At 39.9% G+C, this 26,095-nt stretch overlaps 1 protein-coding gene across 2 annotated transcripts in view; it reads left to right on the forward strand.

Annotated features, from left to right (window-relative positions):
• SLC39A10 (solute carrier family 39 member 10) overlaps positions 1-26,095 on the forward strand; it is a 31,697-nt gene that overhangs the window by 1,903 nt on the left and 3,699 nt on the right. The window contains exons 1-9 of one of the 2 annotated variants that reach the window (XM_058809454.1): positions 599-823; positions 11,078-12,151; positions 13,021-13,222; positions 17,254-17,423; positions 18,264-18,482; positions 19,746-19,866; positions 21,184-21,552; positions 23,360-23,440; positions 25,036-25,226. In XM_058809454.1, the coding sequence (XP_058665437.1) occupies positions 809-823; positions 11,078-12,151; positions 13,021-13,222; positions 17,254-17,423; positions 18,264-18,482; positions 19,746-19,866; positions 21,184-21,552; positions 23,360-23,440; positions 25,036-25,226 (2,442 nt within the window). In that variant the 5' untranslated portion in view covers positions 599-808. Of the gene's footprint in view, positions 1-598; positions 824-11,077; positions 12,152-13,020; positions 13,223-17,253; positions 17,424-18,263; positions 18,483-19,745; positions 19,867-21,183; positions 21,553-23,359; positions 23,441-25,035; positions 25,227-26,095 lie in introns of those variants that run through there. The other variant, XM_058809455.1, reaches the window with a different exon arrangement.

Consider the following 26,095-nt stretch of genomic DNA (forward strand, 5'->3'; position numbering starts at 1 on the left):
ATGAAGTGTGCAATTACAGCAGAGCTGTGGTTTAAAGTTATTCAAATATGCTCACAGGCTTTGTATTAATGGATGTTTTTCCCGTTGCAAGAAAATAATTTCATTAAATTGGATCATCAGGGTAATTCAGACATGTTCTAGAAAGTTTACTTGATATGAAAAAGCACATGCTGACCATCATTACTTTGACACTGAGATAAGTATATATATATATGTATGGCAAAATTAATGTATCCAACATGGCATAGGTTTCCTTCCTGGTCTTTCACTAAGTCAGTCAAACAGCTTTAATTTACTCTTTCTATTCTTAATACATTTTCTGCAAAGCAGTGGCTGATTCAAGTCTGAAGAGGCTTTTTAAGTAGTGCCCAGATCACACGGACTTCAAGCTTGTATATAGTCCCTAAGGAAGTGTGTTTGGACTTGTTTGCCTTTGCAGTTTCAATGTCGTTTGATCATGACTGTGCCTATTGTAAAGACTTATTCCTGTCTCTTTTTTACAGAAGTGGAAGTTTGTTTTGAATGTGTGATAGGCACTTGATAAACCAGTGATGAAGTAAATCAATTTGAGAACATTTATGTGTCCTCATCAGCTGGAATTGCTGATTAAAATTACGAAAGCTACTTAAAAGCCAAAGTCCGTTAAAGTTTTTCTGTAAGTTACAATTTGGTCATTTACTGGAGTGAAACTTGGTGAAAGGATGGTGGCATCAGTACAGACTGATGGACAGACATAACTGCATGTGCCAGCAGTGAAAATGATACCAGAAAACCTCATTCCATTTTCTTCTGAGTTTGGTGATCAACGATGTCAGAACCCTTGGTATGTCACAGTGTATCATTTTTTAGGATGTTTTCAGAATTGTCAAATTATCTTCACTTTTTGTAGCACATTTAAAAATGTCAGTAGAAGTTTCAGAGAAGGAAAGTTTAATGGCAGTTCTGTTCCTTGGGCAGGTATTTTTTCACAGGATTGAGCTTTAGGTGCAGGGTGAGTTCCTTAGGAGAATTTATGCCTTTCGGGAAGCAATTTCTATTCTAATGTGAAGAAAATCTGTATAACTTCCTGGTTTACTGTAGGAGTCCAACTTAATTTAGAGAGCAATTATTTAAAACAACTTTATCATCTGAAAAGTATTATCTTTGAGGGTGGGCTACTGAAGTTATCTTAAGTGAAACTAGTAATTTTATCTTGCTGATAAAGGCCTGAAGTAACACTTAATGCAGAAGGAATTAAGACTGCTCTTACATCATTCTTTAATTACAGCTGAGATATTACTTGAAATACACCTAATAAGGTCTGGTAAGGAAATGTGTACCACTTAGGCAAAGCTAATAAAACCTTTTTTTTTCAAAATTTCAAAAACTGATTGAAATGCTGGAAACCATGTCCTGCCATGGTGTAACCTCGTAAAGGAGAGAAAGGTATGTGCTGTGTCAGTTCCTCTGTTCACACTCTTTTAGTGCTATTGAGTCAGTGCCATTGCTCGAGGCTTTTTGGATGTAATAAAAATCTGAGGAGTAAGGAAGCTAAAGAATGAATAATTGTTTGAAGTCACTTTTGTTACCTCTGTGATACTGCAAAGTCTGTACAGGTTTTAATACCCAGAAAGCTGGAAAGCAGCATGAAAGACTTGGAAGATGATGGTTTGCTGATGTCAGTGTGAAAAGCTTCTGAGAAGAAGGGGATGTTGGAATTACATGTAGGGTGTTGTACCCATGCTGGGGACATGATTCATTAGACTGGAAATGTTCTCCTCTCACATGGTGCTGCCTCATCTCTCTTTCCATTTCCTGGCTGCTTTTTCCATTGCTGCAGAGCAGGAATGACTCAGCTGCTAGCCTTTCTCTCTCAGTGACCAGGAGCTTCATTCTCATCTGACTGTCACCTTCTCTGTAGCCTCATGAAGTCTGTGAGAGAAACCCGCCCCTCTTTTTGTTCTGTGTTGACAGTCACAAGTCAGTATTAAACAAAGTAGCACATCTGTACAAAATGTGGAATATTAACAGAGGACTTAAAACTCAGAGTTTCTGGACTGTTAAGAGGCACAGGAAATTGTATAAGCATTCAATTTGGTGCTTAAGTGATAAGCACAGTTCTGAATAAGTGTGAATAAGTCTGAATAATATCTTAAGTGATAAAGACACACTTCTGAAGTCACCAAGGTAGGTGAACCAATCTTGCTTTGGGAGAAAGTCTTTGTAATACTGGAAGCTGCTGTCTAACTGATCATGTCTGGAAGTTATCAATCTACATTGTGGTTGGTTAGATAAAATGCATATGTGAGATAAAATGCTCTTCAGGTTAAGAATGGGTGAAAAAAGTTTCATGCGGAATTTGCAAAGAATTGTAAATACAATAAACAGAGACTTTGTGCAATGTTTCTGCATGTAGGTTTTAAATTATTTAGAAATAGTTACCAATTGCAGCTCTTAGTAAAGACCACTGTAATTCATCATGAATTCCAGGCAGGGGTTGTCACACAATTTATACATAAAGATGCAGGTCTCTAGATTATCTGACTTACACTACATTCATAAATAGCTCCTTAGGGTGATGATTATTAATGGACAAAAGTAATACCTTGAATTCTCAAAGATAACTGTAAATGATAAAATATTTACACCTGGTGCTTTGATATCTATAAATAGTTACCCTTTAACCAAGGTAATTGCTGATAATAGCATGCAACCACATTGAGATTGGAGCAGCAAAGAAAAACAAAGGAAAAGTGTATGTAATCCTCAAGGTAGTCTCAGTAGACATTGTTCAACATGATTCTTCTTATGGATTTTTTTTGAGCAATATCTTTGTTAACATTGATTTGCATTTTAAATAAGATTGAGTGGCTCAGAATTCCATCTAGGATTGCTCATGATAGCCATATGTCATTTGTACAGCTGGCAGCTGAGTTCAATCCCTAGTAATGTCCCAGGTGAGTGTTCCTGCAAGGGGGAGCAGTGAGCCAGGGCTGCTTCTCAGTCCTGCTTCATTCATGTCTTGTACAGAGCAGTCCAGAAAAGCTGCTTCACTGCGAGTGGCAGACTGCACTCTGCGTTTCACATCCTGGTTGCATTACTTCCCAGGGCTCTGTGCAATTCCTCTAACCATTCCTGTCAAGGAAGGCCTCTTCCCACTAGGGCTCCACTAGCCTGATAAGCACTTTGATCCATGAAATGCAAACAGTATCATATGGGTCATATATATTGTCTGGTGCTGTTTTGCTGTTTGCAGAATATAGAAGCTTTTTTTTTGTGCTGACCTGAACATCTGTCTCTAGGACACAGTATCTCAGCCAAAAAGTATAGTTTCAAATTGTATTAACATACATTAAAACTTAAGAAATGCTACTTGGCTACAGTCCAAATAACGTGGTTGCCTTGCAATACTAGGTTTTTATGCTAAATATAAAATATTCCTATTTATTTGATGTCTGTTACAACACATAGAGTTCCACCTTGCTGTTCTGAACTGTGCTTTGAGGCAATTGTCCAGCAGAGGCATTGCATTATATTAACAGGGTCCACTTGCTCCCAGACCATACATTCAGTAAATAAATACTCAGTAGCTGCAGCAGGATGTATATATAAAATTTTGCTTTTCATTGTATTATGCTCATAACTAGTTATTTTTTCACTGAGTTGCTGTTTTGTACTCCAGATAAGAGATTGAGTTCTGTAAAGTGTGTAGTCTAAATTTATGCATCTGTGTCTTGCAGAGTATGAAAGAAAGTCACAGAAGTTAATTTTTGGTGGCTTTAGGCAAAAATTCTTACACTGCCTTTTGCTAACTATGTATGTTGAGTAGTAGGGAGAGGAATGTGAGGAGTTAATGCTGCCTCCTAAAAGAACAGATGAAGATGAGGTGCTTTAATACCAATGCAGCAAGTATAGCAAATAATTGTTGTTTCCCTTCTATCAAGCTCTGTGATTCAAATTAATTGCAGTAAACAGTTACACTGAGTGATGTAAAATAATTTCCCAGTCTTTGAAGATGATACTTTGCCTTGTATTGTACTGTTGTTGAGTTCTTAAAACAGAAATAAAGTTGAGAAAGGCAAATTGCCACTTATCTGTGGAAAATCCTGAGAGATCCTATAAATAAACGAATTTACTGGAATTTTCTCCATTACTGTAGCTTAATTGTTAACAGTAAATCAGCAAAGACAAAGGATTAATTATATTTTATAAACAAAATATTCTCATAGTGAAACACCTAGAGGAGTACATTGTTCTACATAGAAAAGGAATGTATCTCTGCAATGGGAAAACCCCACATTTTTGGCTGAGTTTTGCCCATATCCTATGAAAAGTGTGATACAGGAGTTCCTTGTATTCAATCAATCAGTGATTGAATAGGAGTGAAATACCAAAATGATGCCTCACGTTCTCTGCAGGTTTTTGTTCTGGACATGCAGTTACAATTTGCTTCAGTTTTACTTCCTTCCTTTCCAGACCCTTTATCTGCCTCACATATTACCAGTAATACTGTGCTTCCTTGCCTCTCTCCTGTCTCTAATCTTGCACTAAGAGTAATATTGGGTATTGAATACTGTGTCTTCATTAATTCACCTTAAACTTGTGTCCCTTCTGAGCTAGTACCTTGCTGAGAAAGGTTTATTGTTCGTGGTGAGTGATTTTTAAAGCCAGTCAGTAATTGTATCAGTTTGAATGGTTGCCTCCATCACTACACAAACCTGTAATGAGTAGCCAGGTAGAGCTTTCAGAATAATCCTGGTTAAAATAAATGATGGCAGGGAAATGGCATGAATTCTGTTGAGGTTTCACCTGGAATGTGATGAAAATGACAGTAACTGGTTCAGCTGGGTATTTTGTTGGTGGATTTGCCTGCTGAAATATGCACTGCTATTTTATTCCTGTATCAGACTGGATAAGTGTTACTTCTGAATCTGCCAGGACACCTTCACAAACTCCTTTGTCTCCTACAATTACTGAACAGACATATTTGGGAGTTCACTAACTCAGGATGTTGCTGGTTCCAGTAGCTGCCTGCTGTCTAAGAGTAGCAGTCCTCCTGGTTTGTTCTCTTGACTGAGTAACTTTGCTAAGAAGAATTTGAGTGGCTTGTTGGTAGAGCACCTTAGAAAAGTCTGTGATGTTGGTTCATTATTTAAAAATACAGATTTGATTTAATAGTATATAATTTGAAACCTCATCATTCTAGGAATGGCCTTCACAGGCACTAACTTGGCATTGCACATGTAAAAGTTTGCTTTAGTCTCATGTTTGAGTGGACTTCATAATTGACAGCTTTTCTAAATTTATTTTTCTGGTTTTTTTCAAGTGAGATAAGTCATTGGTGTAGCAGTAGGCATGCATAATTCCTTTTCTGATTGTAGCAGTGATGAAGAGAGGCTTATAAAGATGTAGGTAATAAACACTCATCAAAGATGCATTTTATGCCTTCTAACGTACCACAAGTACTACAATGTGGTGCAAGGATAGTGGTGTAAGTTATAAGAATAAAAGTACTGCAACTGGTTTTAACACTTGATTAGAAATATTATTATAGTCTGTTCTGAAGGGAAAGTTGGAGAAATTATTTTCAACTGGCTTTCAACAGGGAATAATTACAATGTTATTTGAGTGCATTTTGAGGTGGCCAGTTGTTTTATTTGTGCTCTATCAGAATGTTTTGTTAGACTGCAGATCAACCAGATCAGTAACTGGTGCTCCCACCTAAAGCTGGGTGGCTCTTCTATTCGTGTGGACTGTGGTGTTTGTGCAGCTGTACAGTGAGCCAGATAGGAAAAGTAATCTGTCATGAAAATAATCTTTTTTTTTTCTTTTTCTAGGCTTTTTTTCAGCAGAATCTAGTTGTACAGCTACACAGTGAACAGATCAGCAAACAAATGTGCTGGTGCCCAAAAATGGTTTTGTGGGCATGGGAACGAGAGAGTGAAGCAGTGGGGGCGGGCAGCACTGCTGCTTTAAGTGCAACACCATCTTAAAATATTTGTTGAACTTTAGCTTTGGTTGTAATCAAAACAACTTGCTTGCTTTCAGAAGAAAAATGAAGTATTAAAATGCAGCTGTAACTGGTTTATCTTTTCAAGTATTTCAATCTTACAAGTGCTGGTTGGTATCTTAATAGGATCTAATGGAACAGTATATTTAATACAGAATATTGGCACAAAAGCATATTGGCTCTGTTATAAATTCTGTGCATTAATAGGTGTTTCATGGACTACATCCAATTTATATATGAAAGACTGCAAATTAATTCTTGGTGAGCAGAACTAGTACTTACAGAACTTCCAAGTATTCTGACGTTTTTATATTATCTTGAGCTCTGAGAAGGATCCCGTACTCAGCAATTTATTACAAATAACTGACCCTTTGAAGAAGGCTCTCCAGTTTTCTTATGTTCAGAATAAATGCTCCTTTCTGGATAACTGAGCTGGTGGATTGCTACTGTATTAGTTCAAGATCATTTTATTATGCTTGGGACTTGGCTTTTCAAATACTTCACAGTTCAGATTTTTAGGAAGTATTCATGGTGTGTTCAGTTATGCATAAATGCTTTCAGTACTCTGTAAGTCTTATCTGGTATTAACTTGGCAAACAGGGCTTGGATCAGTTAGTTAATGCTCTGTTCTTACAAAGTGCCCCTCCTACTGGGCTATAGGTTTTTAAATGAATGAGGTTCACTGAAATGCACAAACCTGTTTCACTGAAATCCACAAACCTGTTTCACTGAAATTGAAGAAGGAAGAAAGTACAGGAGATGGGTGAGAACTGAAGTCAGAAATGGTTAATTTTAACTTTACTGATCTGTAGCATGTTTTCCTGTTTCCATTAGCAGAAGCTGCTGTTGGCTTAACACTGATAAAACAAAACCAGATTGTTATTATTTAGTTAAAATGTGTTTATGGCTTTCTTAAAATGTCTTTCAGTAACAACAATATATTAATTTCACATTAATTTTTTTTAAAAACTTACCTTAAAAATGTGTGCTAGATTAATAGGATTTTGTATTCTATTATTTGTTAAAAATGTGACATTTTAAAAATGTAGAATTAGGTTCATTTGCATTTTCAGATTCCAGTCTTTTTTTTTAACTGAATATTTTTATGAAGTAGTGCACTGTTCAGGATGGGGGAAAGCTGCATACATCACTCCTGCACATACATTGGAGTGAATACCTGCAGTATAGAAACACTGTTAAATTTCTAGGACTTGTAAGAAAAACTGTCTTTGTGTAGTCAATAAATATTTCTCTTTTTAAGAAATTGGCATTTCTCATAGAGCTGTTACTCTGAGAAGTTCCTAATAGAAATGAATTACACAAGTGCTGAACTTGCCCTGCTTCACGGTGAGAATGCCTTAGTTTGGTAAGAATATTGCTTTGTCCTTATTTTTAGCACCCCTTGGCTTAGGGTGCTCCATGAAATCTTGCTCAGGCACTTTACTCTGTGGCATTCAAGCTGAGTAACTCAGAAGAGTCAAAGATGTTTTTCGCAGATGAGCAGAACGTTCTTCAGAGAAAACAAGGATAAGAAAGTTGAACAACAAGGGAGTGAAACTGAAATTACTTGGGAAGGAGCGTGGGAAGGGAAGAAATCAGTGCATTTATATTACAAATATTTCAGGTTATTAAAATTGTTGGCAGTACACAATGAAAAGGGTTAGGGGGGAAGAAAGTTGGGCACTTAAAATATTCTTGTCAGCATTGTACACAGAAAAAATGCTGTACTGCGTGGGCTGCAAGTACTGGAATAACAGATGTGGCTTTCATTTCAGTTTGAATTTTGTATGACTGCATTATTTGAATCCAAGTTTGTTGTTTCAAAGTAAAGCCTAACTCTTGAACTAGTTTTCTAGTCTCAGTGAAACAGTTGGTAATAAATACACAAAGATGTTCCCACAAATTATATTCCAGGCTTTAAGGCATAAAGTGCTATGTAAAAAGAACAGTTGAAATAGATAGTAAGAACTGTGGATAAATTTAAGAAATCCAAAGGACATTGACTGAAAGAAAGATTTTTAAAAGAAACTAAACCAAACCCACCTCTGATCACAGGTGCCTTTGCGTAAGCAGCTGAAACGTGCTAGGCAGAGAGTGGTTTGCACGGAGATGTGCTGAGTTTCCATGGCACTGCCCATGTGCTTGCACCTGAAGGCTCTGTGTGTGTGGAAGCTCAATCAGTTCTCCATTGCTGGGGGGATAATCCCTTGCACTGCTGTGTGGGGAGGGGATGGGTGCCCTGGGCAGCACTGTGTGCCTTCCTGAAATGCCCTCTGGTGGGACACCCTTCATCTCTGCCCCCCTGCAAACAAACACCTTCGAATTGTGCAGCTTGGCTGGGGGGGCTGTCCTGCTGCCTGAGTGTCAGAAGGACTCTGCTCGTTCTCCCTGCAGCTCAGGAAGGTGCAGCAGGTGCTGTTAGTTCAGCCCTGCCCTTTAGGGGTGCCCTATTTCACTGCCCCACAGCTCGGAGCTGCTTTCCCTCCTCTGCCCCTCAGAGCTGTGCAGGGCAGGCAGCAGGGAATCAAACACTGAACAGAACCGGGCTAGGGCTGACAGCAGTAGTAGGCAGGGTCTTTTTCAACTTTGCTGTAGCCTTGTCCTCAGGCTGCGCTTGCATATTCTCTTGGGGGATTTGAGAGTCTTAATGTTCCTATAATGAGATCAGCTATACACAATTTTGTGCCACTGAAGTGTATAGAACTTGGACTTCAGCTTTCCAGTATTATACACATGAGTGCTGCCTGACAGCTTAAATATGACAGGTATTTACAGTTGCCTAGAGAATAATGAAGCTCGTTTAAAAAGAAAGAATTAATTCTTTCTGGTTGTTCTTTTGGAAACTTTTTATTATGGGAACATTTGTTTTTTAAGTATCTGTTCCATAACAAGATATGCAGTGGAAGATGCAGAATATTACACAGTAGAAGATCAAAAATACTGTGCTTGGGTTATTACTGATTTAACTGAAAACAGACAAGTAATTGATTTTGAAACTGCTCTGAGACTGCTCAGCTCTTCAGCAATGAGACAGTCATAGGTTACAAACTATTTTAACCACTAGGGCATGGAGAAAAGGTACCATTGAAAGCTAAACACCACAATTAGGGATGCATGACTAAAGTTTCCAAGTAATGTATTAGTAGTATTGTATGAGACAGTCACATGGAAAAGATCATGAGGTTGTGAAAAGGATTATGAGCATGCTTTAGTCATGAATTTCCTGGTAGAGATATTTTAGTCTGGATCATGCTTGTTTAAATGAGAATAATTTAACTTTGCTTGTTCTGATTGTATTACCAGATTGTGGCAAAGGGGGAGAAAAGGTTTCTTACCTACAAAAGCAGTATTACTTTTTATATATATAAATATATGAAAATAATATTTCAGTAAATTTTGGGGGTGAACTTACCATACTGAACTACTTGAAAAAGTTTATCACAGCCTTGAAATCAGTAACTGGAATGTAGGGGACTGGAGATAAACTGTGGTTATTCCAGACTGATAATTGACCAGTTGTTTATAAAAATAAGCCACTAATGTACAGTGAGTAGCCACTGACCTATCTGACATCCATAGAATCAATTTTGATACAGATGCCTACATTTTGTATTTAAAAACAAGCCCAGATATTCTTCTGCGCTTATGTTTTTAAATGGGACAGCATTGCAAAAGAGTTTTGCTTTTTTAAAAAAATTTGTACGTTTTTGAAGCTCCAGTGAAAAAGTGAATTTTCATATTTGGGATTTGTAGAGATTAACAAGAGAAAGACTTTTTCCCAGTCTTCTGTGTTGACACATTTATTTACCATATAAAGTCCTTAGAAGGCAGCTCCTTCCTTTTCTTTGCTGACCTGTTATAACTATAGGAGCTTCCAACAGATATTTTGAGAAAGTAAAATGGACTTCAAATGTTTGTAGTTTGCTGCAGAGCACTTTCCTGGCCAGTTTCACAAAGCACACTTAAGTGAGCAGCTGTGGGGGCTTGGGCAGGACAAGCAAATTTCTCCTGTCCCATGTGAGAGTCAGTGGCACCTCAGGATGTGCTGAGCGGGTCACTCGTGCCTGGGAGTGGAGGGCCAGTGGCAGCTCCAGTCAAGGTGCACGTCAGGAACTGAAACCACTGCCAGGAGTAAGAGATTAAAGCACAGCTGGCCTGTGTCCTGTCCCCTCACATTCCTGCATTTGCTGCAGGGTAAAATGGTGGCTTGTTTTCAATTCTGAACACAAGAAAAGCTTTTGCAGTGTCTCCTTCATAACCTGGTGTTGAAGTGTAAGTTTTTTACGTGTAACACTGAATTGAAAACCACATTGTCCCAAATTATATAATTTCTAAAATTCAGCCCTAAGTGCTTTCAGCTCAACAGTTGTCAGCATTAACAGTATTTTTTGAGTTGCATAAGCAGATGTTTTCCATATAACCCTACTTTTAAATGGCTGCCCACCTAGATCTTTGAAGTCAGTAAACCAATGTAAGTGAAAAGTACTAAAAATATGAACATATAAGCAATACATTAAAGTTAGTTAATGGCAGCTTATTTGTACATTGATAATGGATGATTTCAAAACAGGGAATTGTGCAGTGTGTGTTTAGTGGAGGCACTTCAGCAGCACAAAAAGAGAGCAAACGGTGTGTGGGTTTTCAGCTGTATTACCTGCCTGTCGCCCCTGTAAACAGGAGATTACAGCATTGTTATTTTAAAATAATTTTCATTCTTTTGTAGCTTGTGTTTTATCAAGATTTTTAATATTATAGGTTATCATAAGTATAGGTGCCTCTGAAAATATACACAAAAATATTCTGATATGACTGACTGTAAATGTTGTTAATCTTTTTCTTATCATCACCTCCTGTCAGTATGGTTTGTAAAACCACATCTCTAAAATACACAGTCTGTCTCAATGTTGGGTAAGAAAAGTACATTAACACAATTTCTGCAGTAGAAGTACTGCAATTGCCATTCTTTTCTTGCCAATATCTAAAAAGCTTTGTGAGTGATTCAGTTGGCGTAAGTGCCAAACTGATGTCAATATAAATTGACATTGAGATTGCTGTGCAGCTAAGTGCATCCCTTTGTGTTTCTTGTAGGAAACAGAGATGAAGGTACACATGCACACAAAATTTTGCATCATTTGTTTGCTGACATTTATTTTTCATCAGTGCAATCATTGCCATGGAGATGGACACAACAACGGTCCCAAAAAGGATCGTGTGCACGACCATAATGACTATCAGATCTCAAATGAATCATACTTCCAGAATGGAGGAACAGAATCTATGCCCAGTAAATTTTCAACGTTGGAAGCAGAAAATGAACAAAAATACTACATTGAAAAGATTTTTGATCGCTATGGTGAAAATGGAAGATTATCTTTTTTTGGCCTGGAAAAACTGTTAATAAGCCTTGGTTTGGGAGAGGTAAAAGTAGTGATGATAAATCATGATGATATTGGCCACGATCATGTTTCTCACTTGTATGCTTTGGAAGTACAGGAAGGAAAGCATTTTCATCCTCATAACCATGCTCACAGCCACTCAGATTCAGAAAACCAGACCATGGTGGGTGCGTCTGCAAAGAGAAACCACAAATGTGACACCGAGAGAGAGGCGGCGGTGCCCTCGCTGAAGGAGGAGGGCAAGCACGTGCACAACCAGAGCCGCCGGCACCAGCACCACCAGCACCCGCGCACGCACCGGCACGAGCACAACGGCACGCGCCACTCGCGCCACGACGCCGGCGGGCACGGCGACCCCGCCGAGCAGAGCCACGAGCCCGCCACGGACACCAACACCACGCAGGAGCAGCCCGAGCGCAAACAGCGCAAGCAGAAGAAGAAGCAGAAGAAGATCAGCGAGACGTCGGGAGACGCCACGTGGGATTACGCCGCGGAGCACGACGGCGGCGATCAGTACGAGCACAACCGCGTGCACAAACACGACCACGTCCACGACGCCTCTCACCTGCACGTGCACCACCACGAGCGCGGCGGTGACCGCTCCGCCGGCCACGGCCACCAGGACGGCAGCGCAGGCACTGCCAGCGGGCACCGCCACACCAGCAAGCGAGAGGCCTCGCACAAGCAGATCAGCGTGAGGAAACACGCCCTCCCTGCGGCACGCGGGCACAAGGACCACAGTGAGGATGAGCACAAGCATGAAGAGGTGAGTGTGACATGGAGAGCTGGTAAGTTTGCTTTCGGTGCTGTCACATAATAACTGAAAGCGCATACCCACAAATAAATGGGGATGTTTGGGACCATAGCCTAATACAGTGTATGAATTTGATCTGTAAAGCTTTTCCCCCTCCCAATATTCCAGAATACTACCACCACACACACCTTTTTGGACTTCGTTCTGAATCTGAGATCACTAACATTTTTGAAAACTGCACAGACACTCTTTCCTAAAATACCTGCATCTTTTCAGCACACTTCTGATATCTTTGTCCTGAGAGATTAAGAAGCAATTGCAGGTGTAGCTTCAGTTGCACTGTGCTCGGTGGAAGCTCTTCTGTCCTTCAGCATTCATTAGTTCTGCCAGCACCATAAATCCCTTCCCCTTACAGTTAAGTACCAATGTAAGACCTTGTAAAGTCATATTTTTAAACTAGAAGGATGAAGGGAATGCTGAGTTCAACATTTCAAACTGTCTTAAAAAGTGAAACTCAAAACACGGAAGGTTGGTAGGTAAACAGAAGTGTTGAAAAACCAATTTTGGATTTACATATTGACACTCTTCACCTGTTGCTTTTTCTTCATTGCTTGTACTGTGTAAAGAATATGGAAACTGCTTTTCAGTGACATCTATCAAAAGTTATGTAGGTGTGGGGAGACTTGAGTGTGCGGTGCAGATATTTTTACTGTTTCTTTCTCTCATAAACCACTTAGATCAGTTTAAGACATGTTTTAGCACTGGTAGAACATTTGGACCAAAGTTGCTGCTTTGTTTGTGTTCTCAAATAATATCCTGCGTTTTCCATACATGAAAATAGATGCTTTTATATTTAATTTGTTTGTACAATTTGCTTGCAGTGCTTAAATGCTACACAGCTGCTACGGTACTATGGTCTGGAAGCCAGCTCCCTGATATCTCCTGAGCTCTTCGTGTACATCTGTCCTGCTTTGCTCTACCAGATTGAGAGAAGGCTCTGTATTGTACATTATGATGAGCTGGACGATCTTGCAAGAAATAAAAATGCATCAATTGAGAATAAAGATAAAACAGGTGCATCAGGTAGGTGTCTTTTTTTCTTAGTGGGACTGAGGTCCATATGTTTGTCTCAAAGTTGGAAAGTTGCAGTGTTACTTTGGCACTAAATTTCTTAATAAATTTGACTTGGACCTGTTAATTCAGGATTAGAGAACAACACTATCATTACAGTTCATTCACTGGAAAATGAGACTTTAGGTCTTACTATTTTTATATTTTAGCAGTGCTGCAGGGCTGTAGAATTGACGTGCATAGTTTTTCATGAACTTAAAAAATATGCATAAGCAAGTACAAGAGCATTTAAATTGTCATTTCTGGTACTTCCCTTTTCTGACTATTTCTCTCTAAGCACATGAGAAGTGTTCCATCAAAATCTTCTGTTGCCAGTTTTATTTTTTTTTGTGTGTGTACCCTGAGTAAAACTGAGTAGACTTCTTATCTCATCACCATAGTTCTAAGTTAACATATTTTCACTACTGTTAAAGCAGTTACTTTAAGGGTAGAATCCACTGTTTTTATTTCATAACTGAATGTACTTTTAAATACGTCTGCCTCTGCTATCTTTCATAAATTATAAGGGAACTGTTGATGTTTAGTTGCATTAAAATATTAAAAATCTAAAAAATCTTGGATATAATGTTGGTATTTTCAAAATGAAAGTATTGGTAATGTGAGGATTGATTAGTACATAGGTGCATATTAGCATCATTACAAATAAAGCTTGAAGTAAGTGCATTCTCATAGATGTTAATAACTGCTGGGAAGAATGCATTGCTGGTTATCTTTCTTACCAATTGCAGATTCATTAAAATAATTAACTTCTTATAGATAAATCTCCTCTAGTGACACATGTGCTGTCTTGTTAGCTGCTCAGAGATTGCTGTAGAGCAGATACAGTGCGTGTTCTGTATGACAGCAAATTGCTTTGTGCTGTGGTCTCTGTAGTAAGAGCTGACCCCTGCCTGACTACCAAGAGCATTGCTAGAGCAACTCTAAGCATTTTCTGCCAATTAAAATGTTGAAACCCTATACAAAACTGTCATGTTGCACATGCTTTGGACCAGTTTAATTAGGAAGCTTCTACAGATGAGTGCTTCTTTTTAAAAGATTGCATTTTATTTTTCTGTAATGAGAGAGGGAGTTCATTAATAACTCAGTTTGAAGACCTTTAACATTTTAAGAGACTTAATCTCCAAAATTAGTGAAGCTTGTTGTGAACATTTAACATGTTTTATGGCATCTGATACCTTGAGTATAAATAACACTTTTGCTAGTTAGCTGTAAAAATTGGGGTTCTAACTCATTGATTTGGCTCTCAAACCTGCAGAAAAAGTCAGCTTGATTAGATAATGATAAATCATTCTTCATAACAATTTCCTGTATTCTCTTGTATTAATTACAGCAAGATTTCAGTTGATATAATAATAATTGTTCTTTCTTATGTAAGGAAGTGAATCAAAAAATAGCAAGTCCTTATTGGAATGTGGGGGTTGTGGGAGGTGTAGGGCAAATGTCAGTCAGAGTAACTTAACCTATAGCTTGTAGGACTGTATGGAAATGAAAGCATGTGCCCACCTAAGCTAATATAAACATTTTTAGATAGAAGTATTCACCAAAATTAGGAGGATGCAGTCACTTTTAAACATGAGCTTTCTGTGGTTTACTTTAGTTTCAGTTTAAGCTTTCAATCAATCTTAACAGACCAGTGTTGCTTCTGTTCATTGATACCAGCTTGTAGGTTTCCATTACCTCTGCTAACTGTGGTTTTCTAAAGCAAGATAATTTAATTAACTGCTGGCCAAAAGCTTAGGAAGCCATGTTGGGTTTTCTTCCTGTAACTTACAGATAGTTCTGTAACATCTTCTGATGGAGGATGTTCAAGGGCTTCTCCATAGAACTGAGCTTTCACAGTGTGGCTGCTGGAGGAGGGGGCATTGTCACCACTGAGGCCCCTAAACAACTGAAAAGGAAAGGCACCCCCTGCTACTGAATGAAGCCAGTAGAAGTCACACAAGTAAACAGGGAGCATTTAGTTTAGAGCTGGAGATGGCTTAGAGCTGTTGATGAGAAGTGTCTGAGATCAGTCCAAGCTGTAATTCTGTCTGTGCAGATGCCAGTGCTCCCTGGGGCTCAATCTGAGAGGGGCACAGATTCCATGTTCTAATCCCATGTGCCTTACCTTAATCATGATGCCATCTTTAGGTCCTGTGTCATCCACAGGAGTATTCCAGCCCCTCAGAGGTGTAGCTGCCAACCCTGCTGTGATAGATGAAACTTCAGCCTTTCCATTTTTCTCCATGTAAGGCTGTTGTTCATCTACCCTGGCACTGAGCACCAGTGTGCCCACCTTGGGGCAGTGTCTGCCCAAAGGCTGTGTCATTTTTATCTGGGCTGCTTGTGCATGTGTGCTAGATTGAGCACTGAGGGACAGCTCCGTGTATGCTGGGTTTTCAGCACAGCCTCTCGGTCCAGGCTGCGTGGCTGAAGTGCTCTGGGGATCAGTCTGGGGACCTGTGGCAGTATTTTGGTCACCATGGTCCTGCTTCAACTTTACACCTACTTTTGTATTCCTGTTTTCCAGCCTCAGTTTTTCAGTTCCTCATCTGGCAGCAGACTTTGCCTTGCCACCAGCTCTCTTTTCCTATGGTCTCAGTACTCATGTCTGTCAGTGCACACCTCATACTGGCAAAAGCTTTTTCCAGTCATTTTCTCCCAGTGGATGTGGTCTTGTACCCCTTGCATTTCAGCTGGATTGTTTTATGCAGTGTTGTGGAATGACAGCCACAGACTTAGTAAGAATGAATATCCCAAAATAAAATTTAAAGCAGCAGATGTTGTGAGCTTTGGTGTTGAACCAGACCGAGCCTGCAGCAGCCACACTTGTGTTGGCAAAGTCGTATAAATCTGCTCCATAGTCAGTTTGGTACAGACAGAATTCTTGGGGTGTTTCACCCTCATGTTGACACTGAGCAGCTACAACACACTTGTTCCTCTTTTCTTCTCCTCTCACACATACCCTGCCCCATTTTCCAGGATGTTTTCCCCTACTTGTGGGCCCTCAGAGATGCAAGGAAAGTCAGACTGTACTCTGAAATGTGGAAATGTTAGGGATTCTGAGTCAGGAGCTGAAACTTACCATAAAGTTGGCAAAATGTGGTAGACATCCATTTTTGATTAAAAGTGGAGCTAGGAAAAACCCTGTAGAGGAAAATCAAAGCATCTGTACTAAAACTTAACGATAATACTTTATTAGAATGAGATGCTGATTGAAAGAGCCATGTTTCTTTGTTTATAGGATCTGTTTCTTTTGTAATTCCTTCTTTTCAATGTCATGTAGAAATTTTCACATCTTCCCTCATTAACAGGAGTATGCTGGGTGTACCACATCCCATTATCACTTCTTCTAATGGCAACAATAAAGATTCTCAGAAAAAATGAATGCTGCTATTTGGTGGTAGCAAGTTGCTTTCAGCTGTTCCAGCTCGTGTTGTAGCATTCTATGTGAGAGTTCCTCTGCCAAAGGTTGAGTCCTCTCATGAATAAAGGTGTATGTTTCAAAGCACCAGGTGAAATAAACAGTGCCAAACTAAACATGTGACTCCAAACAGGGAGAAATACAGAATCCAGAAAAATTTTGCATCAGAATCATGTTAAAAACAACTGTTGCATACACATTAGTGCTTGTAGAGCCCTTGTGAGTTAAGAAGCAGAGATGGCTTTGTCCCAGTATAAAACCTTTAGTTTTTAGTTTCATGGAGGGCTACAAAGCTAAGCCTGGAACTAACAATCAGGAAGAATTGCTGGGCTCTTTCTAGCTAATTGTCTTCTGATGTCTCACTACATTATACTGTGCTGTGAATAAGCCTGTGTAGTTCTGGTTTGCTGTGGACTTCAGTACTGCCTTTATATTTTTCAGCATCTTTTTAATGAACAATCACACAGCTTAGGTTAAAGGAAAGTCACCTTCTTAAGAGATAGTTGCAAGTCATTAATCAGGCTTAGAAGTTTTCCAGATGTTGTTCTGATAACCTCTCTGTGTTCATTTCTTCCCACAGCCTGGTTTTGTGGTATCATCTCTATCACCGTCATTAGCCTGCTTTCCTTGCTAGGTGTGATCTTGGTTCCCATCATTAACCAATGGTGCTTCAAATTTCTTCTAACTTTCTTGGTAGCTCTGGCTGTAGGAACAATGAGTGGAGATGCACTGCTCCATCTCTTGCCACATGTAAGTATGGTCTCCTCACCTTTTAGTCTTAATTGTAAATGAGTCTAGAATTTTCAAGGAATTGTTTGATAGTGTCAATAAAGAAAGGTTCACTGATGCACCTGTAGATTGACTTGACTGTGAGGGACACCAACACTTCTGGAGACTTTCTGCTGACAGAAGGGAAGGAAATGTTGTTTCTCTAAACAAAAGGTGGGGAAAAGTAGTTGCATATTCATTTTTGAACTGATGTCACACTATTGTAAAACACCCAGGAGCCCAACAAGAGTATTTTAAAATTAGCAGTATTGCTGTCTCTTGTTTACTGATAGCTGGGTATCAGTACCTAAAAGTATTTCCTGGGGATTAATCTGCCTGCTTGCTATATGTGAGGGAGAAAGTAACCTCTCATGTACTGAATCAAGCAATTCCCTAAGGAAGGTGAGCAGCTTTTAATGCATGGTGGTGTACTGTAATTCTTAAAAGGGGAAGTGTTTTCTAAAATTTTGTCACCTCCATTGTTTAGCACAAAGACTAATATTTACATGTTTTCTTTGTATACTTCTAATACACATTTTTGGTTGTGGTTTTAGGGGTTTTTTAAAGTTCATATTTCAGATCAGAATTTAGTCTGTAATTGACTGTAACAGTTTAAAAAGTCATAAGGCTTGGTTGCTAATGGGAGACTAAGAATGGTAATTCCTTTTGATATTAGGGTAGTCTATTGAAAAACTTATGTGGCAAAATGTATTAATGTGAAGAAACAGCAAAACAGGGTGGGGGTTTCTGTTGTTTCTTCTGGCCCAGTGCCACCTCAGTGTCATGTCTGCCCCAGTGGTGTCACTGTTGTCTCTCCCACAGTCGCACGGAGGCCACAACCACAGCCACCACCATGGCCAAGGGCACGTGCACGAGCACAGGCACTCGCACCGGCACGGCCACGCGCACGCCGTGCATGCCGAGGGCTTCCTGGAGGAAAATGACCCCGTGCTCAAGGGGCTCTTGGCACTTGGAGGCATTTATGTTCTCTTCATCATTGAGCACTGTATAAGAATGTACAAACATTACAATAAACAGAAGGTAGGTGCTGAAATTGTTTGCTGTTCAAAAACGTGTTCCTTAAAGCTACCTTGTGAGTGCTGAGGAATTGTGCTTGCTCTGTGAACAAATGCTGCTGCTGCTGTGTATTCTGTCTGATGTTATGTGAGGGATCCCTTTCCTAAAGAAGTTGCTTTTCTCAACAAGGGAACTTGGGAGAAGAGTGTAGAAATCTGATGGAGGAAGCTGCATCTAAAGCTTCCTAGGTTTATTTGCAAAAACAGAAGAAAGCATCAGGTAAGAAAGATCTGGTTATAGAACCAGCAATTGTCAGACAATTGACAAGAAATTTAGCAGTATGCTCTTACCTAACAATGCCAGTGTAACAGAGGTGTCCACGTTTTCCACATCAGAAAAATGGTAAAATTTTCAGATCTGCTTTCTGTAAATTGCCAGTCAAATTTTAACTTGTTTCTCAAAAAATGATTGGATTTTTAGTGGTGGGAGCACTTTGTATTTGTGGTGGGGGTATAAAAGGAGAGCAAGTACCCTGGGGAGTGTGAGTGTGGATGAAAATTCAGTTTTAGCCTTTGCCTTTGTCATTCACCTCTGAGGAGAAAATTATTTTGGTGAAATCCAACTTGCTTCTCCCAAAATGACTGTGAAAACTTTTCGGCTTCTCTGTTTTCATGTCAGACTTGCTGTCTGAGCTGGACAGGCAGCAGAAGATTTTGTGTGATGGAGGAGGCATCTCTTAGATCTTCTGATAAAAGGATGAAAACTGTTGTATCATGCATAACTTCTTTGAGATGAATAAATAATTAAATCTCCTAGGCTGCTCTGGCAAATCCTTGGGATCTGCTCTATGGGCTGCAGATAGAGAAAAGCTTCCTGCTTTCTTAAAGGGAAGTACAAGGAAGTTACAGGAATATAAAAAAAATAAAGTTGAACAAATTAGAGGAGCTGTTCTTGCTGCAAGTTTGCTTTCTTGAACAAATCTAATGGCTGCATTTCTCAGCTATAAGAGCAATCCTTGTCAGAATATCCCCTCTTACTAAAGTGAAATATATCTCTCTGTAAGAGTTTGGGAGTGAGATTCCATGGTAAGTAGCTAAGAACTCCCACTGGAATAGGGATTGTTGCTGAGCCTTATAAAGAGCAATATTCTGAAGTAACATATTTCTGTCATACATGGTAAGAGAGAGTAGCTTGATCTATTTAGGAGATTTTTGGACAGCATTTCAGTCCCTGTTATTTCCATCAATGTCCTGTCACAAACCAGATGTTACCTGTTTTCTGTTGCAGAGTAAGCAGAAATGGTGCAAAAAACCCCAGCCGGAAGAATCACCAATTGGAAGGAAACTCTCTGATCACAAATTAAATAACAGACCAGATGCTGACTGGCTTCAGCTGAAACCCCTTGCAGGTAGGCAGTTACTGTCAGAATTCTCTGACTGGGAGATCCAAAGTAGGAGCAGGTTACTGGGGCATGGTGTGTAGCATGTAACCTCTTGTACAGTTTTGCTGCTATTATGCAAATCATTGTTAATAAGACTTAATAGGCTTTTCCCTATTAAATCTTTTTTATTTTGTTTTCTTTAGATCTGAGAGCACTATGAACATTTCCTAATAAGCCATAGAGGTGGTTCTCAGACTTCTGAAGCAGTCATGTTTTGGGTGGCTGTGGGTCTTTGGGAGTTTGTTTGTTTGCTTGTTTGTTTGTTTGTTTGTTTGTTTGTTTGTTTGTTTTCAGGGTGTTTCTGGTGTTTTGGTTAAGCTGTTACTGACTAGCTCAGCCCTGGCAAAAATTAGATCAAAAATGAACACCCACACAATAAATGGGGATATCTTCCACTTTAAAGATCCCAACATCTGACCAGTTACAGATAAACAAAATCTGTTTCTTTCCACAAATACAGCCAAGTATCCTGAATACTCCTCAAGTATCCAAAACAACTTTTGCACACTGTTCCTTCATGACAGGCTGTGGATGCTCATTCTGCATGTACCCAGAAGAAATGCTCTATCTGCCTTCTCACAGGGGGAGAGAAGGGCAAAGGCTTTGCTTCATAACCTTCCGATTCTGTTGCCTGCATGGCAGCAGAATTAATTTGTTGATGAAGAACCTATTTGCACAAATTAGGTTTATTTAATTTGATTGGTTTGTAGAAGAGAGGGTTAGGACTGCAACCTTCTCCATGTAAACAATCTCAAATGGGCTTTGGGGCACTGACACAGAACATGGAAAGTTTTCAGCAGTGCAGGGGTTGGAACATACATTTGAAATGTCTGCATGACAGTGGAGGCTGAGCTGTGACCTGTATGGGCACATGCAGACAGAGGCAGGTGGGGTTTGCTAAACCATTCAGATCCCATCCAAAGCTCTAAGACATTATCATCATTCTGGCAACTCTCCATTGCCAGTGTTGAACCATAAACTTTGTTAGTAGCAAAATTACAGGCATGAGCGTAGGCTGGGCTAAAACTGGCTTTGAGCGCTATGGATGCAGTGCTGCTGCCTTGCAGTGGAGAATTTTATAGATTGTACATGCACATTTGTGACAAAATGTCTCAATGACAGACTTAGTTTTCAGATTGAATGCTGACAACCAAGTTGCTAGAGTGGGATGTGTTAAAATACTTGTTTTGCTTTCCCAGAGCAGTTAACCCTTAGGCCAGGGGTGCCGGGGTTGCTGGTTAAACAGGAATTAACTCAGTGTCTCTCCCAACTGACTGGATGCAGGAGCAGATGACTCAGTTTTGTCTGAAGACCGACTGAATGAAACTGAACTGACTGACTTGGACGGGCAGCTGGAGCCCCCTGCCAAGAGCTACCTGTCTGCAGAAGAGGAGAACAACCTGCGCCACTCTCACAACGACGTCGCCCACGGCGCCCAAGAGCACGAGCTGCACGATTCCGAGTATGACAGCCATGGAGAAGATAAAATGATAGCTAGAAAACACAGTCACCACTGGCATCACAAACATTCCCATCATTCCCATGGCCACTGTCATTCTGGAAAAGACCTGAAAGATACTGGGATAGCTAATATTGCTTGGATGGTAATTATGGGAGATGGCATTCACAACTTTAGTGATGGCTTAGCAATCGGTAAGCAAAAGCACTGAGTATTTCTCAACAGTTTCTCCTTACCTTTAGTAACTCTGCTAATATTTGACTTATCAGTAATCACAGGTAAGGCCTCCAGTTAGCACCTGTGGTTACTGCCATTGTTCAGTCTCCTGCAGAGCAGAAATAAAAAGGCTGTCAATTGTAATAGTTTACCTTTTGTTAGCATTCTGTGCTATTTGCACTAAAATTAGCGTATCAGTAGCAGTGACAATCACAGTCTCTGCCAAGGAGAGACTGGTGCATGCAAACCTTGGGATTTATGGAGCACAGTAACCCACCTTTCTTCTTCGGGTCTCAGTTGCCTTAGAATTATAAATAAATGCCTTTCAGCCTTATTTAGAATGATATTTACTAACAATATTAGTAATACTATTTATATTTTTCTTAATACATAGAATTACACAGTACTTGCAAAGAAAAATACACTGTGAGTCAGGTGACAAATAATATTTTAAAAGTATTACTCAGGATAATTTAATCTTTATTTAAGCAAAATATTCTTTTGGCTCACAGTTAGTATAGATTTATTTCTAGCCAAGTGCAGAAGAAATTGGAAGTACCAAACAGATTTTATTAGATTTATTAAATCAACTTGGAGTCACACAATGTTCTAAATGTGATTTGAATTGTAAAGTGTATTAATTTGGATATACAAGTCAGGATAATGGTGAGAGGACTGAAGGGCACACTTTGGATTTTTTACTAAGGTAGACAGGGTACTGCTTAAGAGTAAGGGTACACGGGGTTCTGAACTAATGGCAGAAGGGACACACCCATTTTAAAGGATGGGGCATAAGCATTTGTCCGGGTCTCTAATAAACAATGGAATCTACTACAGTTTCTCCACTTCCTTCTGACAACTAAAGAAACTAAACTCCTTAAAAACTAACTTGTTGCTTCATTTTCACATAAAACAGGTAAGACATTTAGACAATGGCTTTTAAGGCCAAAAACAATTGCCATGCCTTCTGTTGAGAACTTCACAGTATTGAAATTCCATTTCTGAATATTTCTGGGTCAAGCCCAAACGGCTGAATTTGTGGTAAAATGTAGATTTTAGAAAAGCATGGTCATCTTTTTAATGTATCAAGCTATGAGGAATCCAGAGGAAAGTTAAATTCCCCCTCTGTCTTCAGACTGTCTTTTCTTTCTGCTTTATGCAGCCTGTTTAGACTGCTCACTGCAGGCTCTTTTTGTGCTTTTCTCTGCTACGGTACAGAAATTTAATACCAGTTTTCTCATCTCAGAATTATTTAAGATATGACATTAAAGTTGACTGAATTCAATTAGCTTATGCAAAAGTACTGAAAGATATTTATGGCAATGTTTTTACCCTTATTTTCCAGGTCTGGCTTACTAATATTGCTGATATGTTCTCTGAAAATAAGTACAAAGGAGCTAGAGAGGTTATGGGTTAAACATTAGTTTGGATTTCCAAGCTGGAAAGGAGAGAGCCAGACTCTTGCTCATGTACATTCCCAACTGCCCTCATGTACTGGAGAGTTCCTAAAAGTGGTGTTATTTATTGGCTTGCTGTCTTTATATCTCATTTTTGGCCAGTTGTGTTCTCCTCTCCAGGGTTTGTCTTGCAGATAAATGAGTAATGAAGCCTGCAGTGGTAATTCACATCCAGGGTGCTTCCTTTGTATACAGACAGGACACAGACATACTGAAAGATATTAGTGTGCATTCTAACAGAAGGGTGTCAGCTCTGCAAAGTCAATTAATTTTCTGACGTGAAAATAGTGAAATATAATTTTAATTTTTTTTTCCTTTTTTTTTCTAGGAGCAGCTTTTAGTGCTGGACTGACAGGAGGAATTAGTACATCTATAGCAGTATTTTGTCATGAGCTTCCCCATGAATTAGGTAACTAAGTGTAGAAACTGTGCTCCATCTGTACAAAATCCTTATCTAAAAGTTGTTGTAATACTGTGATAAGCACAATGAAGTGCAGAAGCTGCAGAGGTGACCAGAACTTCAAAGGGTGAGGGAGAAATATTGCTTCAGAGTAGGTACTGCTACAGGATTATGTTGGTAGTGTCTAGTTACAGCACTTCTGTAAAGCTTTTTGAGCATGTTTTAAAAATATTCTTAGGAGCATACATTTTACATAGCTCTACATTTCCTAGAGTTTCACACTACTCTGTGTGGCATTGTCTTACACAAAGTTAAGTCACATAAGTAAACACCAGTTTAGATAAGTAAAATTCCATGTGGGGGTCTTCAGAAGAGGCTTTGTTCCAACTGTGGCCAAGTTCAGCAGGTGTGGCCATTTAGGGTAAAGCCTGTAGGCACTGTTACCAGTGCCATTGATTCTTGTCCCCCTAATTGAAGCATTTCTTCTGGAGGCAGCTAACCATGATGAAACCTGTTGTTTTCACATTGCATGAAAATTTACTGCACTCTGAGAGTTTAAAAAGAGCAGCCAGAGAGAGGAGGAATTTTCTGGTTTTCCACTGATGTGAAGTTGTGCTAGACAGACCTATGTCTGTACTCACAGCTTGCTCACTTGAGAGTTGCGGGTCTGAATGATCAAAAGAGAGGTAAAACAAGCACTTCAAAAACCTTAGAGGTGATGAGGGAAAGCATTTTATTTAGGCAGCTCCTGAGGGATAGGTAAATCGTGGGCATGGGGGGAAATAATAGAGCAGGTGTTCATGGTTTGACCTGTGCTGTACAATCATTAGTTAAGTGAAGCTGCTGCAATAGATAAAGGATTGCAATGTATATTACAATGCTTAGAACTTGACAGCACAGCATGACGAAATGAACCTTGTATATGGGGTGAGTAGTTTCATCTCACACTTCTCATGATCACAAGAATTCAGTTTGAATGAAGTAAAACTATTAGAGCTGATTACAAGACTGAAGTCTTGATTTTTACAGAATATTTACTTTAGCACCTAAATTAGCAGAGCTGTCCTGAATTCAGAATAAAACACATTACCCTGGCATGCCTTTACCCAGAAAACTGATTCAGGGTGGATGTGAAGTCATTCTTTGTGAATGTAACTCTTCCTAGTGCTCAAATTCAAATTCATTGTCATCTTCTGTGGGGACAAATGCCTCATTTTCCTCTTCCTGGATTTGCATAATGAGGTGTGTATATCTAAGAGGAATTTTCACAGGTATTGATCCTAACTAAGCCTCTGGTTTTATGTGCCATGGAGAACTTCAGAGTGTGTGCACATGGGTGTGTTCTCTGTGGGAAGAGCAGACCCAGACTCCTGCATTCACCCTTCACAGTTAATCACTGCTGCCTTTGTGACAATCAGTCAGCAGGATGAGCAGGCACCTTTCAGTCATGTTCTTCAAGGGATGGCTGTGCCTGAGTACAGCTCTCCCAGGGGGGTCAGTTCCCGTGGCTCGGGCTCATGAGCCCCAGCAGCAGCAGCAGCACTCTCTGCGGAGGGGTGTCTGTGCTGCTGGCAGCGGCACTGAGAGCCGTGCTGTCCCCGCAGGTGACTTTGCGGTGCTGCTGAAGGCGGGGATGACGGTGAAGCAGGCCATCGTGTACAACCTGCTGTCGGCCATGATGGCCTACATCGGCATGCTGATCGGCACGGCCGTGGGCCAGTACGCCAACAACATCACCCTGTGGATCTTCGCCGTCACCGCCGGCATGTTCCTCTACGTGGCCCTGGTCGACATGGTACGGCTCCTGAGCTGGGCTGGGCCTTTGGGGTGGGAACGTGGGGCTTTGGGGCTGCTGCACTGCAGTCTGCTGCTCAGGCTCAGTCTGCACTGAGACTTCATCCTCATCTATTCGGTCTGGAAAGTTGACTCTGAACTTTTACTATGAGCAGCTGCTGATGTGGTGAGTAGCTTTTAAAAAATTACCTGGTGGAAAAATGCTGCTGCTTCCAGAACACACACTGTGTTAGGTGCATTATCCTAAGTGTGTGTGCACCATAGATCAGACCCTTCAGTGCTGCTGTGCACATGTTACCAGCCTATATTCAGTCTTGATTTCTCTCCTCTAAGCTGCTTCAGAGCTTCATTTAAATAAGGCAATTGTCTCACTTCTTGTCTTTACCAGCCCAAAGGTGATGAGATTGTTTTGCACTTTTGGGGTACTTTGTCACGCTCTCCACTTCATTATGGAGACTTTAATTTGTAAATATATTGTTGTTATAAAGTCAGTCTAACCTATTAATAGGTGAATAAATCCTTTTCGAGGCCTGCTAAATTATTAAATAGAATGTCTGGGTAGAGTGTTCCTTCTTGCAACTTCAGGTGTTCTATAGTAGCCTATAACGCCTGATATATCACTTCCTTGTCAGCTCTGTGTCTGATAGTTATTTCCTATCCTTTGAGTGAAGATGCCATGGAAAAAGGAAAGGAAGGCAGTACTTTCATTCCTTCATTGCTTTTTCTTTCCCTCGGCCATCATAGTAGTAACCAAACAGTCAAAGTCCCATTAGTGGAAAGCTTCTGCAAGAGACACTTGGAACCAGTTTTGTCTTGGTGTTTGCATAATCAGCCTTGTTCTCAAAGACATCTTTACCTGGCACACAATAA

This window comes from Ammospiza caudacuta, chromosome 8 (genome assembly GCF_027887145.1).
Source record: "Ammospiza caudacuta isolate bAmmCau1 chromosome 8, bAmmCau1.pri, whole genome shotgun sequence".
Classification (NCBI taxonomy): domain Eukaryota; kingdom Metazoa; phylum Chordata; class Aves; order Passeriformes; family Passerellidae; genus Ammospiza; species Ammospiza caudacuta.